Consider the following 19,465-nt stretch of genomic DNA (forward strand, 5'->3'; position numbering starts at 1 on the left):
CACAAATGAAAATATTTAGTATATTATCTTATTTTTGTATAACTCTTTTAATTCATTAATTTGTCTACTTTATGAAGTTTGTTCTGTATAATATACTCCAATAATTTAATTAAATGGGAAAAATCTGATGGTGCATGTCTAAGGGTTGAGTCTATAAGCATAGACACCAGGTTCTCACTTAACAGGGCTGTGAGATACATGTTCTAATTGGGATATATGTTCTAGATATATAAACTGTATTATTAAATTTAAGCAGTTCATGTGATAAGCTCATTTTTTATGTAAATAGAAGTTAACTCTTAAGATAAAACTATGATAAACTGAGAGCAAAAATTGATTCAAGACAGACGAGCACTACAGTCATACTAACATCATCAGTTCAGTTCAGTCATTCAGTTGTGTCTGACTCTTTGCAGCCCCATGGGCTTCCCTGTCCAGCAGCCAGGCTTGTCCAGCAGCAACTCCTTGAATGAGTCTTAAAAACACAGTGTGACAGCTGACTACATGCTTATGAGGAGCACAGCGAAATTAGTATGACTCCACAGTTTGTAAATTTGTCTAATGATAAAGATATTAGATATTATTATTTAATCCCATTGACACAGAATGATTTGTTATGCATCAATAACTAACAATGCAATAATGAGCATGAACAGAATGAGTACAATTATAATAATCTGGAGATTTTAATTTTTGACATATATTCTGATATTTGAAGAAAAGACACATGGTCATTGTGTTATTTCAGATAATTGTAGGAAGAAGTGACTATCTTGAGGCTCCCTTCTAGGTAACTAGGACACACACAGGAACATGCATGTTTGTGCAGAAAAACTGATGACCCTGAATCATATGACTGAGGAGGATATCAAACTCTCTTGTGGATGATCCTCTGATCATTAAAAATGAAGAGATTCCTGAGCATGAAGGAGGTGAGAAATGAATGAACTGATATTATTCATTTACCATTCCTTATTTTTAGCAAAAGTCAGGAATGGGGAGAGATTTCATAGAACAAGAGAAAGAGTCCTAATAGTTAGTAGGATTAGAAGTTTCCAAGCAGAAACAGGATAACAATGATGTAATAAAACATAAAATGCAGTAACCAACCATTCATCTCAATGAATATAATCCCCGACATGATAAAATACCTTCCATGCATTAATAAATAGATGTACAACATGAAAAATATTGTGCACAGTAACAGAATGTATGACTTGACATTTTGCTTCCTCATATTTATGGCCATCTGTGATACTAAAATCATACTGTAAAAAATAAAAACTTGAAGTGGTCTATTTTCAAGGACAACTAGCCTAGAGTGACAGCCTGCTGATGTAATAGCCATCAGGATACTTGCACAGGAAAATCCAGACAAAGGGAGAGAAACAAATCCAGGTGACTTCCTTGGGAAGATTATTGACCCTGTAGTTACTCATGCCAATGAGGGACTGTGAGAGTGCCTTGCACGAGGAGGGGGATAAAAACCCCATTGTAACAGTTCTGGGTTTGCCTGCCCACCAGACACCCGATCTTGCAAGGCTGTCATTGAAGCCTTGCTTCTCCCTGCACCTCGTGTCTTCAAGTTCATTCCTGGGGTTTGGGCCGGTGGCTTTATTTCCCAAAGTATCACTTCAAATTTTTCTTTCCATGTAAACTTCCATGAGAGATATGTATTTGATAATCAATTTTTGCAAGTGACTATGGTAAGAATTCTGGACACCAAGGTGGATAATTGAATAAAACGGAAGAGCAGTTATAAAACACAGTAGCAGGCTTGTAGCTTTAATATCTGATACTAAGATTTTGATTACAATTTAAGAGCCAGAAATTCAACTTTTGATTTCTGAGGCGTTCATTTCAAAAACAGTCATGTGGAATAAACATATTGCCAACTGCTGCTATTGTTCAATCACTAAGTCGTGTCTGACTCTTTGCAACCCCATGGTCTGCAGCATGCCAGGCTTCCCTGTCCTTCTCTGTCCCTAAGAACTTGCTTAAACTTATGTCCATTACGGTGATGCCATCCAACCATCTCATCCTCTGTCGTCCCCTTCTCCTCCTGCCCTCAATCTTCCCAAGCATTAGGGTCTTTTCCAATGAATTGGTTCTTTGCCTCAGATGGCCAAAGTATTGAAGCTTCAGTTTCAGCATCAGTCCTTCCAATGAATATTCAGGGTTGATTTCCTTTAGGGTTTATTGATTTGATCTCTTTGCAGTTGAAGGGACCCTAAGAGTCTTATCCAATACCACAGCTCAAAAGCATCAATTCATTGGTGGCTTCTCTTGTGGCTCAGCTGGTAAAGAATCCACCTGCAATGTGGGAGACCTGGGTTTGATCCGTTGGTTGGGAAAAGCCCCTGGAGAAGGAAAGGGCTACCCCAATATTCTGGCCTGGAGAATTCCATGGACTGTATAGTCACTGAAGTCGCAAAGAGTTGGACACGACTGAGTGACTTTCACTTTCACACTTTTCAGCCTTTTTAATGGTCCAACGCACATCTGTATGTGACTACTGGAAAAAGCTATGTCAGCTGTGACTGTGCAGAACTTTGTTGGCAAAATGATGTCTCTGCTTTTCAATGGGCTGCCTAGGTTTATCATAGCTTTTCTTCCAAGAAGTAAGTATATTTTAATTTCATGTCTGCAGTCAACATCCTAAGTGATTTTGGAGCCCAAGAAAATAAAATCTGCCACTGTGTCCATTTTTCCCCCATCTATTTGCCATGAAGTGATGGAACCAGATGCCTCGATCTTAGTTTTTTTTGATGTTGAGTTTTAAGTCAACTTTTCCACTCTCCTCTTTCACCTACATCAAGAGACTCTTTTGCTCCTCTTCAATTTCTGCCATTAGGGTGGTGTCACTACATATTGTCAGCTGTATGACACAGCTACTAGAGAAGCATTCAAGTCACCCCCACCAATGAAGTTGCCCTTTCAAAAAGCCTGAGTAAATAGATGACTGAGCACATGAGTGAACCTGCTTTTTTCTGATCATGCTGTTATTCCATCTTATGTTTTAAATTCACCAATAATGAGTGAACTAGCAGACTTCTAGCCACCCCACCCACAAAACCCAATACAGGCAGAGCTCCCAGTCGGTGCTCTCTTTTTCTCTCTACCTAAGACCTAAGTGATGGCATGCTATGTACCCTCCAGTATTAGTGATTACAAACTTTGTGGGTTTTTTTAACTTTCCCAATAGATATTGCCTAGAGGCATCTTTCAGTCATAATAAATACCACAAGGACCTCTCCAGTAACAGCATAGACTTGGTCAGGAAGATGTCTGTGTTTTCTTGAAATAAGTAATACAAGCCAGGTGAGTGCCTCAGACATGCCTAGCCAGTAGTATCACTATCAGTAGGCTGGGACTTAAACGGATTAATGTTCAAATCTACACAGTGAAGAACAGAAGTTAAAGTGGCAATAGAAAAATAATGGATTAAGGTAAAATCTGTAAATTCATATTTTCCTCTACAATGAAATAACATAAATGGCTTTAGTTGCCAAGTCTACTTTGTTTTCCCCATGTAAGTAATACACTCATACAGAAAACAAAAGTAAAATCACTTGGTATGATATGTGTCATTGAGAAGAAATAGTTTTTAAGGAATGGGCTTCCCTAGTGGATCAGTGATAAATAATCCATCAGTCAACACAAGAGATGCATGTTCAGTCCCTAGTCTGGAAAGATGCCCTGGGAAAGGAAATGACAACTCATTTCTCAGTATTCTTTCCTGGGAAATCCCGTGGACAGAGGAGGATGGCAGGCTACATACAGTCCATGCGGTTGCAGAGTCAGACACAACTGAGTGACTAAACAATAACAATTTTTAAATAATCCAATTTGCCCCAGGTAAGATACTGAAATCTTCAAATGTTCTTGGTCCAAAATTGAGAAAAAACTTTGTGAATGCATGAATATGAAAAAAGGGAAAACTGTCTATGTATCAGACAGATCTGAAACTTAATAAAGTGAGTGACAAATTGTGTAGAGGAGTTAAATTCAAAGAAATGAAAACTCCAGGTTATAAATAGGAGTAGCGAGTTCTACTTTAGCAATCTGATTAAGGAAAAGCAATTTCTGCCTCTGTGGCTTTGAGTCCTATAGTCATGGGTACTTCTTCAGCCCCAGGACAATTGGCCCATATAGAACTGCCATCCCAATGATTCTTCTCAGAGCCCTCCTTATGTCTTTGTTCCTCAGACTGTAGATGAAGGGGTTCAGCATGGGTGTGACCACAGTATACATCACCGAGGCTGTAGCACTTGACTGTGAGCTGTGGGTAGTACCAGAGCTAAGATACACTCCTAAGGCTGTACAGTAAAATAAGGAGACAACTGAGAGGTGAGATGCACAGGAAGAAAATGCTTTATACTTCCCCTGAGCAGATGAGATTCTTCGTATGGAGGAAGCTATCTTAGAGTAAGAATAGAGGATACCAATGAGGGAAACACTGCCTAGCAGCATAGTTGCAAAATACAGCACAATGTTATTAAGAAAGGTGTCAGAACAGGCAAGTTGGACCACTTGAGTAATCTCACAGAAAAAGTGGGGGATTTCCAAGTCTGTACAGAAGGACAGCCACAACACCATTAAGCTTTGTAACAAGGAATTCAGGACACTCATCATCCAGGACATCAGAGCCAGCAGTCCACAGACCCTGGGATTCATGATGATTGTGTAGTGCAGAGGATGACAGATGGCCACGAAGCGGTCATAGGCCATCACGGTCAGGAGGAAGATTTCCATTGTGGCAAAGAGCATGAAAAAATGTATCTGGGTGATGCAGCCTTCATAGGTTATTACTTTGTTCTCAGTCTGTATATTCTTCAGCATCTTTGGGATGGTGGTAGAAGTGAAGCAGACGTCTACAAAGGAGAGGTTGGAGAGGAAGAAGTACATGGGGGTGTGGAGGTGGGGGTCTGAGCTGACAGCCAGAATGATGAGCAGATTTCCAATCACAGTGATCAGGTACATGGAGAGGAAAAGTCCAAATATGAGGGGCTGAAGTTCTGTCTTCTTTGATAATCCCAGAAGAAGAAATTCTGAAATTTGTGTCTCATTCCCTGGTTCCATGTGGTGAATTTGACAGGCAGAAAAGACAAAATACTATGGCTAATTTTCTCAGAGATTGGCATTGCAGACACAGTTGAAATTCTACGATTTACATTTTGCACTCAAAAATCCATATCCATAATTTTTGTATGGAATTTCCATTTAGAAGGATCCTGGTGCCATCTCAGAATAGGAATGCCTATTCCACATTGTTTTCCCTCTAGTAGTCATGTACTCTACACTGTTAGTGAGAAATTCAGAATGCTTCGAATGTAGTAAAGGTATTTTGGTTTACTTTGTTCAGCTCTGTGTGTGTTTGTTGGCATATGATACATGTGTATTTTTTGCTTGAATGTGCATGCATGCTGCATCACATGTAAAAGGTATGCTATCGCACAGAGTAGGACATGACTGAAGCTACTTAGCAGCAGCAGCAGCAGCAGCAGCTCTAGGATATAGTCCAAAATGTTTCTAATCAATTGCAGTAATTGAGGAATAGTTTGGTGTTTTTTTTTTTGTTTGTTTTTTAAAAGACAAATTCCTGCTGAGGGAAAAGCAATATGAATAAAGAGTTCAGCAGAAGAGACAGGTTGCAGAGAGAACAGCAGCAAGGTGTTCAGACTCAAGGGACCACAGCTTCTTCCTCCATTAAAATGTGAGAAACAGATGGGTGGGACCTCACCTTCTTTGTTCACTCTGTGGTTTCATCAGTGTATGCATATACAAAGAAACACATTTTTAGAAAATGAAATTTATAAAATAAAAAGAATAGCACTGGAAATAAAACCTGTTTAAATCATAGTGCATTGGAAACAAGTTGGCTAAATAAAACTGACTAAAAATTAAGATGAAATTATGAAAGAAAAATATAAAATAACCATGGTCACACTAATACTGGTTTTGTATATAAATGAAATGGACAAATGAATGAAATATAATAAAAAATATAACAGTATGGGGAACAGTGGGCTTTCCTATGGCTCAGACGTTAGATTCTGCCTGCATTGCAGAAGACTCAGGTTCAATCCCTGGCTTGGAAGATCCCCTGGAGAACGGAATGGCAACCCACTCCAGTATTCTTGTCTGGAGAATTTCATGTACAGAGGAGCCTGGTGGGCTACAGTCCACGGGGCTTCAAAGAATTGGACATGGCTGAGTGACTAACACACACACACACACACACACACACACACACACACACGTACACACACAGGGGAAGCAGTAACTAAAATTATAATTTCAGTCAGTATAAATATATATGTATTTAAACATCCTTATGAGAAATATATGTGATCTTTGTTGAATGCAAAAGAATATGTTCCACAAGATGGCAGCACTTGATTAATATTTTAAAAATAGATCTACTGAAGATAAAAGGTAGCAGTAAGGAAAAATAAGTGAATAACAAGCAATGGAAATATATACATTACTGTATGTAAAATAGATCGCCAGTGGGTATTTGCTGTATGGTGCAGGGAAACCACAGCTGGTGCTCTGTGACAACCTAGAGGGTTGTGATGGGGTGGGAGGTGGGAGGGAGGTTCAGGAGACAGAGGACATATGTATACCTATGTATACCTATGACTGATTCGTGTTGTTGTATGGCAGAACCCAGCACAATATTGTAAAGCAATTATCCTTCAACTAAAAATAAAAAAGAGAATAAAAGTTAAAAAAAAAAAAAAAGAAGCAATTAATCTAAAGGTGTTTTTTTTTTTTTTCACCACTGCAAATGTAGAACTTTCTGTTTAAAGAGCAGTGGGAGGAAAGACAAAATATGACCAACTGATAGATTTTATCACTCACAATTTATGAACACTCACACAACCCAACAAATACATTACACATACATACAAGGATTAAACGGAAATTAGCAAAGTCTTCCAAAAATTATAATTGTTCAAAAGAATGGATAAAACATAAAAAGGAGAGACTGGAATAGGGAATTCAGACCAGGGAACTGGTTGCAGCTTACAGCAGTTTTGGGTGAAATGGTGTCTGATACACCTGTGATGGGGAGGAAAGAGTGGGGAGAGAGAAGTTGCATGCATTTCTATTTTAGCAAGAAGATTCCTCAAGGTATTTAAAATACATTTCATTCTCCCCTTCTTCTGCAGGCTGGAATACAGTTCCTGGGCTTTTATCTCACAGCTTGAGATGAAATAAATTATAAAGGAAATTATACAGCAAAAAAAGAGGGGGCGGGGGGAGAAAGAAATAGAAAAAATAACAGCCCTCAAGTACCAGTATGTAAAACAAAGAACATGCAGAAACAATTTTCAGTACAGAAAATAAAGGGCTCAAAAATCTCCCAATATATTCAGCCTCCAAGCACTGAAATAATTGTGAAGTAAGGCCCTTTACCATATGACTGTTTGCATATTAAATGTAGTATTTCATTCTTTTTAATGGCTGAGGAATATGTCACTGTATATATGTACTATATCTTCTTTATCTATTCATCTGTTGATAGACATCTAGGTTGCTTCCATGTCCTGCCTATTGTAAACAGTGCTGTCATGAACACTGCAGTACATGTGTCATTTTCCATTATGGTTTTCTCAAGGTATATGTCCAATTGGGATTGCTGGGTTAAATGGGAGGCTTGGGAGGGAGGGGATGTATGGATAATTATGGCTGATTTGCATTGTTGTATGGCAGAAAACACAACATTGTAAAAATTACACAAAAAACCCCCAAAACATAAAAGAGATACAGTTAAATGCAATATTTTCAACTGGATACTCTGTGTGAGAGAAGATTCTATGAGAAGTGTATTTCAAGACTGTGGTTACAAGGCAGGAGCTAAGTCCATTGATTTGGATCTTCCTAATGAATATAGAGCCTTCTCAAATACCTTATCTTAAATATTAAAAGTAAATTAATAAAATGTCATCACTTCACTGCAGATCTCTCCACATCTGCTATTCTATTTTCCTACTTCCCTAAACTTCAAATCTCTTGGAAATTATAAAATTTTACTGAAAACACTATGCCTCCCTTCTTGAGTCTTATTCTACTAAATTTTCATTCCCAAACTTAACTGGCAACAATAAACCTGGAGTTGATGAATCCAATAGATACTTCTCTATTTAACATTATAAATAAATTGATTATAAATTAGTCAATCAAGCAAATAAGCATGGAGATCTCTCAGCTCTGGATCAGCTGTTTGGGTTTTCAGGTGACTTCAGGTAAATGTTCTTGGGTTTCATTCCCTCTGAATTTCTCCAGCAGTGTCTATGGACCTCTTAGACTCACCTGGAGCGGAAGTCTGAGATGAAGGTCTCTGTGTGGAAGCTGGTGCCTCCCTGGATGGTGGGGACTGAAGCTCTGTCTCCAGACGAGAAAGAAGAAAGGAGTGAAGCATGGGTTCCTGAGACAGATTTAGGAATTCAAGTGCAAAAACCATACCTTCTCCAGCTTAAGGCTGAACACGCTCAGATACTGTAGCTGTGGTGATATTTACAGCTCTGTATGTTAACTGTATCGGCTCACTACATCTGCTCATTAATACATTTTCCACTGTTACCCCAAGCTCTGAGTGTATTTCCCCAAGGGAACTTGTTTGAATAAAACTGGAAATTTTTCCTGCTGATTTGTGTTCTCAAGAGACCAAGTTAAAAGTGAGGTAAATCCAGTTCTTTTTACTACTCCATGAACTCTTCTGGCTTTCAGAGGTCTAACATTTTAACTTACCACAACCCTGAGTCCAAGTTTTCTCCAAATCTAAGGCTAAGAACCTGTCTGGACTAGTTCACTTGGGTCTCAAAAATATTGACTTGTGATGGGAACACAGTTCCTGATACCACCAGAAACTATTTATTCTTCAATAATTTGGTGAGCTGTGTTCCTTTGCTTTAAAATCATGGATAAAATAAACTTTGGCTTTATAATGCTTTGACCCATCAATTAGGAGTTTCATGCTTTTACTATAATAGAAGTGAAGAGCTGGCATTTAGTCCCTTATTTTTAAAATTTTTGGTAATTATATGAGATAAATTTAGATCATTTAATACACTGTGGACTGGCGTTAGAATCTTATAGATATTGTCTCATTTATTTCTTGCAAAATCCATCTTATGAAGACTCTGCAGTTATGATCCTCCTTCTTAATTTTTGGCATTAGGTGATTGATCCAAAGTCACGAACTGAGTAAGGTGTGTGCTTTGATTAGAACACAAGATATTTCTAGCTCTCTTGTTCTCCTCTTCTCCAGGTCCTGTTGGTAAATTAAAAGATTCTCAGGATTCTGTCTTACTAATCTATTATGATCCAGGAAATGTTTTCCTTTGTGGCATTTTCCCATATCTAGAGTTGCACTATTATAATCATTGATTGAACACAAAACTATATATCTGATCAACTGCTTCAAGTCAGCTGCTTTGTTTAGTCACTAAATCGCATCTAACTCTTTGTGACCCCGTGGACTGTAACCCATCAGGCTCTTCTGTCTGTGGGATTCTCCAGGCAAGAATACTGGAATGGGTTGCCATTTCCTTCTCCAAGGGACCTTCCCAAGCTGAGCTGGTGATTGATTCAACATCTCCTGCATTTCCAGGTGGATTCTTTAACCACTGAGCCACCTGGGAAGCCGCTTCCCTGATATCTCAGTGGTTAAATAATCCACCTGCAATGCAGTAGACCCCAGTTTGATTCCTGGGTCGGGACAATCCACTGGAGAAGGGATAGGCTAACCACTCCAGTGTTCTTGGTCTTCCCTTGTGGCTCACCTGGTAAAGAATCCACCTGCAATGTGGGAGACCTGGGTTTGATCCTTGAGTTGGGAAAAGCCCGTGGAGTAGGGAAAGGCTACCCTCTCCAGTATTCTGGCCTTGAGAACTGCATGAACTATATAGTCCATGGGGTAAACGTACTAGTTTACAAATAATTGGAAGACAAATTAAAATTGCTTGCTTAGATGACTAAGGCTTTACTCTTTGTGAGGTTTGTCTGAGGGAGTATTCCTAGCAGTTTCAGATTTAAAACTGCCCCCTTTTCCATAGGTTTCAGGTCTTGCTGAATGAGCTAATTGGGCTCAGTCTCAGGTCCCTGTGGAGTGTACGATGTTATTGAGTCCGATCTCACTCTACTTGCTGCCAATAAATCTGAGAGAGGAGATGTTGAGACGAAGATGACAGACTAATGTCTCAAAATAACCATTTTATGGGAGCTGGATGTCAGGTTTTGTTTTTATAGAATAAAGATGGTGGGGGGAGGTGAGGAAGCAAAGTAAAAAGTCCAATAATCTTGAAAATATCTCCTAAAATGGTGAGCCTTAGAGGGGGATAAGTTAATTTCTTCTTTCCTCTAGCCATCCACAGGTGAACAGAGTCCTGAACAAAGGCACTTTGAGTTAATATTCAGGCAAAGGGGCAGGGTTCCTCGAGGCAGGCCATTGTGTATAAATAGTACCCTTTTAGTGAACAAAAGCAAAGGGAAGCAAATGTTAAAGTAAAGGATCTGACCTGAAGTCAGAATTGGCTCTTCCCTGCAATATTTACATTCTGGCTTTTAGAGATTTGCAAGAGAAAGGAAAGTGGTTTTTAGTTCTTCAGAGAACATGTCTGTCAGCTAAAAGATTATTTTTCAGTGACAAGATTTTGAACTAAACAGAATTTTATGTGTTGCATGTTCTGGAACTTTAGAGTTTAATTTATCATGTAACATTTATCATGTTAGGTAGTTAGAATAGGAAAAGGGAGTCCAAAATGGTGGTGGCTAAAATACAAAGAAGGGAAAAGCCCATGAAAATGGAACAAAGGAAGGTCTGAGGACCAGAGTGAAGACCTCAGGTAAAATAAACAGCCCTCCTGGCTAGCCCAATTTACATAGGGCAGGCTCAGTGGGGAGGAGACAAATGTATAAAAGGAGGAAGCCTAGAAGGATTGGGACCTCTCTTCTCTTAGCCTTTTGGGTCTGCCCGCCCTCACTCCTCGAGGGTGTACTATCCTTTGTTCTTCCTAATAAAACTAAGCTCTAACACTGGTCTGTCCTTTGCTTCAAATTTTTGCTGCAGCAAGACAGAAGCGAGGAAATTACACACTCCCCCGACATCTATGGTGCTGTTTCTTGGCTTTAATCTGGCTGAAACAACCTTGGCTCCATCCCCATGAGACAGAAGCCAAGCACAGTAGAAGCCCAACTCCATGAAAGCTCATGCAGTGGAAGCTGAAAGTGAAGAAAACCCAGCACAGTGGAAGTGACAAGAAACCCCACGTACTGGAAACCAGAACAGCCAAAGCAAACTCAGCAGAAAGCTCACGTGGCTCAGTCTCAGATTCCAGAACACCTCCGGTTGGGGTAAGAAGGCCTCACCCCTATGGCTGGAAGAACATATGGCTAAAAACCTTAATTCCTTTACAATCTCTTGTTTCTTGTTTCCTCAAACCCCCTGCAAACAAGTGAGCAGCAGTGGGTGCCCCAGGGTGTCCTGAAAGCTCCACTATCTGTGATGCCCTAGTAGATATTGCCCAAGCAGGTGGGAGTTCTTCTGTCCTTAATCTTCTTTGTGCCAAGAATCAGGCCAATGAAAACTACAAGCACAGGTCAGGTATTTAGCAGGTTTTCCAGCATGTTATGAAAGGGACTCCTTGGCACATTTTCCACACTGCTTTTTCCTCCCGTCCTTCAGCATCTCTCTCCCAGGACTTGAGCCCTGCCAAAACCCATGTTGCCTGGCTTCAGAACCTAATGAAGCTCAGGCTCTCATATCTCGTTGCAAAAATTCAGTGAGAGACACAGCGATAGGTAAGAGGTGGATTTGTTTGGATTCAGAGAAAAGGACACTCCACAGGGTGTGGGCCATCACAGAGGAGAGTGAGGTGGCCATGGAATGTGGTGTGGTTAGTTTTTGTGAGCTGAGTGATTTCATATGCTAATGAGTGTGAGGATCATTGCAACAATTGGGGAACCACCCACTCCTCAGTCTTTTGACAGTGCCTTGGAACTGTCATGGCACCTCTGGGTGTGTCGTTTAGCTTGTGGATTGGGGTCAAGGTTTAGTTGAATGTGACTTGTCATCTTGGACCCATTTGATTTTAATCGGTTTATGTTATACTCTTGGGGTATGCAATTTTTTCAGAAGTTGTCCCCTGTCCCCTTCCCTCGTGTTTCATGCTCTTTTCCTGAGCCCCATCTGGGCCCACAAAGTTGCCTCTACAATCTTCTGAAGGGACAACCAGAAAATAGCTGGCCCCTGGGAGGGAAATACTGTATAATATCCAATCCCTCTAGATATTCAGGCCTTCATCTTTCATGTTTTCTGCAACATGTGCAACAATAGCATTTCTCAGTGGACCCACTAGGGTAGGTGACAGACACACAATGCCTGTTAGAAGTCCATCAGTTGGCATCCCTTCAAGGACAATTGGGCTTCCAAGGATAATGTTCGCCACTTTGGGAGTTAGTCCTGCAGGCCGTTTGGGCCCAAACCCTTACCACACTTCTAAAGTTACAAACATATCCCCAGATCAAATCTCCACTCCCCTTTTGTGGAATATCTGGTTTGTTGCCTCTTATCAATTTGTTCTTAAGCCACTTACTAACTCCTACAATCAGGACCCTGCCCCCTTGTAGGCAACATTGCTTCACCTCACTTGTTATTAAAATACTCTTAATGCCTCTAACAGGACCAGATAACCCACTCCTTTGTCATTACGTCTGCTATTACCTAAAGTGGGTCTATGACAATGAAATGTTTACCATTGGAAACACCCTAAACTGCTCTTATGGAGGACTAGGGGAGGAAATCAATGACTTACATTCCCTCAGAACAATAAGAGGATAAGGCGTATGGCTGTTTTACCAGGTTCCCAGTCTCAGGGCACAGGCTTGGATTGCTTTACATCATGGTATCTATTCCCATCCATGGTGGACAAACTGGCAATGAGTTAAGATTACAACCCCTTAATTCCTCCCAGCACTGGTCACACTGGAGACCACACTGGATGCCCAACTCCAGCCCGGGGTCCCAGGAGGTAGACCCGCCTCGACCTGTTTAGGGATCTGGTCCTCAGAAGTTTGTCATGCCTCAACCTGCTTGGGGATCCACCAGTCCAGGGGGTCCCAGGAGGTTGATATCCCTTGATCTGCCCAGAGATCCAATTCTCAGGAGGGTGGCATGCCTCGACCTGCCTGGGGCTCTGCGCCCTGACTGGGGAAACCTGGCTCTCAGAATGCAACAGTACTGGGTAGGATAAGCTTCATAAAGACTCACCCCTAAGGAAGTCCACCCATGGAAATAGAAGGAAGCCTATTAGCTGTGGGACTATGCTCAGTCTCAGCAATAACTCAGGAGCCCAACGAGAACCCCATTGCCTTTCTGGAAAGGCTAAAAGAGGCCCTCTGAAAGTTTATCAATCTGGACTTAGATTCTTATGAGGGACAGGTGATTTTTAAAGGACAAATTCCTGTTCCAATGTGCATCAGACATCAGGATAAAGTTACAACACTTACAGCAGCAGGGCCCTGTTGCCTCTTTAGATGAGATGGTCCAGACAGCCACCAATATCTTTTATAATGGAGAACAGGAGAGGGAGGCCAAGGCCCAGGAAAGGGAGAAAAGGAAAGAGACAAGCCATGCTCAGATGCTGGCTGCTCTCCAGGGAAGTGCTATGGCAAACCCCGAGTCTTTAAAGGACAAGGCATGAGGCAAATGCCTAATCTGTAGACAAGTGGGACATTGGCAAAGAGTGTCCAAACCATGACAAGTCTCCTAAAATGGCTTGCTACAAATGCCATCAACTGGGACACTGAGTGGCACTCTGCCCTCAGGATCCAAGAGCCTCGAGGTCAAGTGCCAGGCCTTCCCTCATGATGGTTCAACAGAACTGAAGTGGCCCATTCCAGCCAGCCTGCATGTCACAGATAATCATCACGGGGCTGGAGCCAAGGGTGTAAATGGATGTGGCAGGTAGGTCCAAGAATTTCTTGGTTGACACAGCGGCTACCTACTCTGTCCTGACCTCCTGCTCCAGAGCTTTCTCCCCCTAAACCTGTACCATTTTGGGTACTACAGGAAAAACAATTAACAAAAAGACTCACCTGAGCACTTTGTTCCTGGGATGGGCCAATATTTTCCCACCAGTTTCTGGTGGTCCCTGAGTGTCCTACTCCCTTATTGCAAAGACATTGCTCCCTGCCTTCGAAATTTTGCAGCTATTGCAGCCCTGATAGAAGATGCTTTAAAACTCTCTCCTGGGGGCAAACTAACTATTTTTACCAGCCACCAAGTGAAACAGCTCCTGAATGGTAGAAACCATTTATGAATGTCAGATCAAAGGAGCCTCAGATATCAAGTAGTGCTGATGGAAAATCCAGACCTGACTATATCCCCTTATGAGGTTCTTGTGAGGTGACCCAGTCACCCTCCTGCCTACCCCTGAGGGCTCTCTCCCCTTTCATTCTTGCCTAGAAACCTTGGGCCACTGCCAAAAAAAAAAAAAAAAAAGAGGGATTTTCAGAAGATCCTCTGATGAATCTGAGGAAATCGGGTACACTGATGGAAGCAGCTTTGTCTTGGATGGAAAAAGAAGAGCTAGATAAGCAGTAGTCTCCAATTTTGAGACCATAGAGGCTAAACCTTTGCCAGCAGCTACTTCAGTCCAATTAGTTGAGCTTATAGCCCTGACTTGAGCTTTAGAGCTGGGGAAAGGAAAAAGAGTAGCCATTTACACCGACTCCAAGTATTCCTTTCTGGTTCTACATGCACATGCTGCTATTTGGAAAAAAAGAGGCCACTTGACCACATGAGGGACCCCAATCAAATATGGTGATCAAATCCTTGGGCAGTTCATTTGCGCACTGAGGCTTCAGTCTCCTTTTGTAAAGGACATCAAAAAGGGAGCACAGAAGTGGATGAGGGGACAGAAAGGTTGTTGCTGAACCATGAAAAGACACTGGGATTCTTGGCCTCTGGAGGAGAAGTCACTCCGGGGCCAGAGACGAGGCTTGATCACTCAGAGCTTTTGTGTAATAAAGTTTTATTAAAGTATAAAGGAGATAAAGAAAGCTTCTGACATAAGCATCAGAAAGGGGCAGAAAGAGTACCCCCTGCTAGTCTTCAGCTGGATGTTATATAGTCACTAGCAGTTTGTTAATGAAAGGAAGGAATGTCTTAAAACTCAGAATGGCACCAGGCCCCTCACGCATAAGATATATTTTGGGATAATCTTGGCACCAGACGAGGCATCCTAGGCCATAAAATGATTGACTTGAATCTTGTAGAAAGGAAGATTACCACACAAATAGTTTTGTGTACATAGATTAGGGGAACAATGTGTAACATACTGGTTTGTCAAGTCGGTTCTGAGCCATTAGGGGGAATCGACTTGAAGGCAAAGTTTGGGGTAAATGCATAGTATATTAACATAGCTTAAGACAAACATTTCCATAAGAAAAATGCATTGGTTAACTCGAGGTTTGAGAATAGTTAACTTCAGGTGAAACCAGGTGTCATTATGGCAACACAGTATTTTAAGAAAAACCTCCTTTTGAATTTGTATAGAGAAGGGGGGAAAAAAATAACTAGTTTGTTTCCTCTTGCCACTTAAGAGAGATAAAAATGTCTGACACTTGCAGCCTATTTCCTCCGTTTGGAGACCCTTGGCCTTCCTGCCTTTTACCCTCTCATTCCCCCCTTTTCTTTTAGGAGAATTATGTTGCCTAGGAAAAAGGGGCATCTTTCTCATTCTGTAACTGCTTCTGAGCTGACAAGGGGCGTTCTTCCTAAATTGGTGAGGCAACATATTCTCGTAACCCTCATACTGAAGATTTCTGATCCAGGGGTCCTGAAGGACCTAAGCTACTCCATTTTGTTAAAGAAGACTCCATTTTGTAAAAATTCCCGGAAAAGAGCTTTTTGGAAATCCCTTAACCTCACCCCACCACCCTGGGACCAATCAGAACCCATGGCAAGCCCAGGAAATGGGAACCAGTCAGAACCCAACACCTAACCTTCCACAGAAGGTAACCAGTTGGACGTCTCCCAACCTGGAAACTCCCGTTTTTCAAATTTTTCATGCGAGAATACCCTATATAAGCAATGAAACCCAGAGCTCGGGACTGGATCAGCAGCTATAGCTGCTGTGTCAGTATCGGTGGGAGCCCCAGCTCGAGCTTGGTAATAAAAACTCTCCTGCTTTTGCATCGGATATCGGCTCCCTGGTGGTCATTGGGAGATTTCGCGACTTGCGCATAACAGTCCCAAATGGTAGTTGGAAGAAGCTGCAGCAGTAGCAGGAGTTTGAGTAACCATTTGTAACTTAAAAGCTTTCATGCGACTAGAAACAAATCCAGTTACACAGTTAAAGATGCAGGGAGCAAACAGCAAAAACAAAATAATCAGAATTATTGTAATTAAGATAGTTTTCCACCATGGGGAACTAGTTAACATCTCCCAAAGGGAGGCAATTGAGACTTCAGGAGCATCCACAGCCCCAGTCATCTTGTTCATGTGTTTAGTAAAATGAGTAATATTAGTGCTCATATCAGGTATATATGTACAGCATTGGGTATGAATAATGGCACCAGTTCCTCCTTGTGCAGCTGTCAGAATATCTAAAGCCAATCTGTTTTGTAAAATCACCTTTCTAATTTGTGCTTGTTCAGCATTAAGAGCTGAAATAGCTTTCTGAGAATCTTGTAATGCCTGTTGAATAAAATTAGCCAAAGCATCCACTCATAGCATAACATCTGTAGCTCCCAAAGAGGGAACAAACACTGCCGCCAAATAATCATGCCAGTGAAATACAGACCTTGCCCACTGAGTTTTAAGGTGGGGTAAATTAGCAGGCTTTTCTGGAAGGTCTGAAAATATAAAGCCATGAGTAAAGGCTAGACCTAGGGTGCATCTCCCTATCCAACAGGGGGAAGTCATGCCCATAGGTAAGAGCTACGTATTCAATAAGTCCCGTTTGGAGCAAGCCAGCATGACTGAGATATCCAGTGCCAATTAGTGCCTGATCAGACAAAGGGAGGACCTGAACTGGGGTTGGAAACCACGGGAATGATTATGTTGCATATTTCCTGAGGCAAAAATCTCATTCCCCCCCCCCCCCCCCCGCCCGCCCCCCACCAATAATTGTAATTAAGTTGTTGGCTAACTTTTGGGGATGGCTCTGTTTGTTCCCAGCATATAGGGGCAGTAGATATTAGACGTCTTTTTTCAGGAGTTAGCCATATAACCTCATCCCATATTTGATAAACGTCAGGTAAAAAACCATTAGATCCAGACCTATTTGCCTTATTTGTAGCAAAATAGTAATTGAACCGAGACAATGTATAATCAAAATTAAAAGTCACAATATGTCCATATTTAAAGTACAAATTGTTGCACCAGTCCATTTTAGGGTTGGTAGATGTCATCAGATGAAGAAGAGGAATCATATATGGTTGCTGTTGAAGGTATTCGCAGACTTGGAGAAAGTCTTTTCCTTGAAGTGGAGATGTCCACCATGGGAAGCCTTCCACTGATGAAGACGGGAGCACTCCGAAGACCCAGCAGTTAGTCTGATTGTGGAATGCAACCTAGGAGTGAGCCCAGGACAGGAAGGCATTGTCTTAAGGATCAAATGGCACACTCAGTATTTTTGGAGTCAGTAGAAGTAGGCTCACATAGATTATTAGGCCCATCTGAAAAGTACAAAGTCAGAGCATAGAAACTAAAGACATAAAATGAAGTCACTTAGTTCTGGTCAGGGTGCCACCTCTTAACTTGAGTGTGATGTACCCACGAATCAATTCCTGGCACTTTGACAGCTGTGGGAGAAGAAAGAATAACCTGGTAAGGGCCTTCCCAGAGGGGCTCAAGGGATGGGCCCCCAGACCCCAATGTTTTTATGAGGACCTCAGTTCCTGGCTCAAATAGAGGCTTGCTTGACTCAGAGGTGGAGTCAGGAGTCATCTCTTGGAGTTCTATTAATGCCTGTTGAAAAGCTGAGAGCTGAGTTACATAACTAGCTAATTCCAAGGCTTCAGGGTCTATAACAATGTCTGTGTGTGAGAAAGGCCTTCCATATATACATTCAAAGGGGGGCAGTCCCTCCTTTTTGGGGTAGTTCGAGCCTTCATTAAAGCTATGGGTAGGACTTTAATCCAATTGTCCTGTGTCTCTTGAGTCAATTTGTGCAGATGTCTTTTGATAATGTCATTAGCTTTTTCAACCTTTCCTGAGGACTGAGGTCTCCAGGAGCAGTGTAAGTGATATTCTATTACTAGAGCTTTAGATACCCCCTGGGTTACAGCAGCTTTAAAGGCGGAACCATTGTCACTCTGAAGGCTCCGTGGCAGCCCAAACCTGGGGATAATTTCATGGATTAAAATCTTTATAACTTCCTTAGCCTGTTCACTACAGGGAAAAGCCTCAATCTATCCAGTAAAAGTATCTACCCAAACTTGTGAGCAAGAATACCCATTAGCTTTTGGCATATGAGTAAAATCAATTTCCCAGTCCTCTCCAGGATACTTTCCACTTCGTTGTAATCCAGACTTTGTTAGCTTTTCAGTCTTTGGGTTATCTTTCTGACAAACCTCACACCTTTTGATAATGTTCTTTAAAGTTTTCATTACATTTTTTCCTTCAAACAAATGAGAAGCCATCTGGTAAGTACTCTTTGCACCCAAATGAAAACTCTGGTGTAAACTCTTAAGAATTTTCCACTGAGCATTTTCAGGAATTATTAATCGTCCATCCTCAGACTGTAACCATCCTTTATCAGTAATCTTTACTCCTCTTTTCTCATATCTTTCTAATTCTTCCTCAGTATATTGTGGTTTTTCCTGTTCCACAGGACCTGTCCAGATCAAAGGCGTCTGCAGTGAAGGGGTTTCATAGCAAAGTGTCACTTTTCTGGCTTGACAATCAGCCAACTGCTTACCTTCAGCTACTTTACTCCCATCCCTGCTGTGCCCTTTGCAATGCATAACAGCTACTTCCTTAGAACAACATATAACAGTTAAAAGTCTCTCTATCTCTCTGAAATGCTTAAGAGGTTCTCTTGTTGCTGTTTTAAACTTTCTTTCCAAATTGCAGCATGAGCATGTAAAGTCAAATAAGCATACTTAGAATCAGTGTAGATATTCACCCGCTGCCCTTTGCTTAACTCTAGAGCTCAGGTCAGAGCCACAAACTCCACTAACTGAGCACTGGTTCCCTGGGGGAGAGATTTTGCTTCTAAAACCTGTTCAGCAGTCACCACGTCCTAACCTGCTTTACGCTTTCCATCCCGAACAAAAGAACTGCCATCTGTAAATATTTCCATGTCAGGACTGTCTAATGGGGTATCTATTAGATCTTCACAAGCTGCATAATTTAAACTTAGAAATTGGGAACAATCGTGATCAGGTGTTTCATTTTCCTTCTCAGGAAGGAAAGTGGCAGGATTTAAATTTCCACAAACTTTAA

General features: G+C 41.4%; 1 protein-coding gene across 1 annotated transcript; it reads right to left on the minus strand.

The window, feature by feature from the left end:
* Positions 1–4,113: 4,113 nt before the first annotated feature.
* LOC128051282 (olfactory receptor 7A17-like) lies at positions 4,114–5,085 on the minus strand. Its single transcript, XM_052643807.1, has one exon. It carries the CDS (start codon positions 5,080–5,082, stop codon positions 4,114–4,116), a length of 969 nt encoding a protein of 322 aa, XP_052499767.1. The 5' UTR covers positions 5,083–5,085.
* Positions 5,086–19,465: the final 14,380 nt, after the last annotated feature.

Source organism: Budorcas taxicolor, chromosome 7 (genome assembly GCF_023091745.1).
Source record: "Budorcas taxicolor isolate Tak-1 chromosome 7, Takin1.1, whole genome shotgun sequence".
NCBI classification, from domain to species: Eukaryota; Metazoa; Chordata; class Mammalia; order Artiodactyla; family Bovidae; genus Budorcas; species Budorcas taxicolor.

Bases quoted from the DNA above. Each gene is read 5' to 3' on its own strand.
- LOC128051282 (XM_052643807.1), bottom strand. From the start codon at position 5,082: ATGGAACCAGGGAATGAGACACAAATTTCAGAATTTCTTCTTCTGGGA.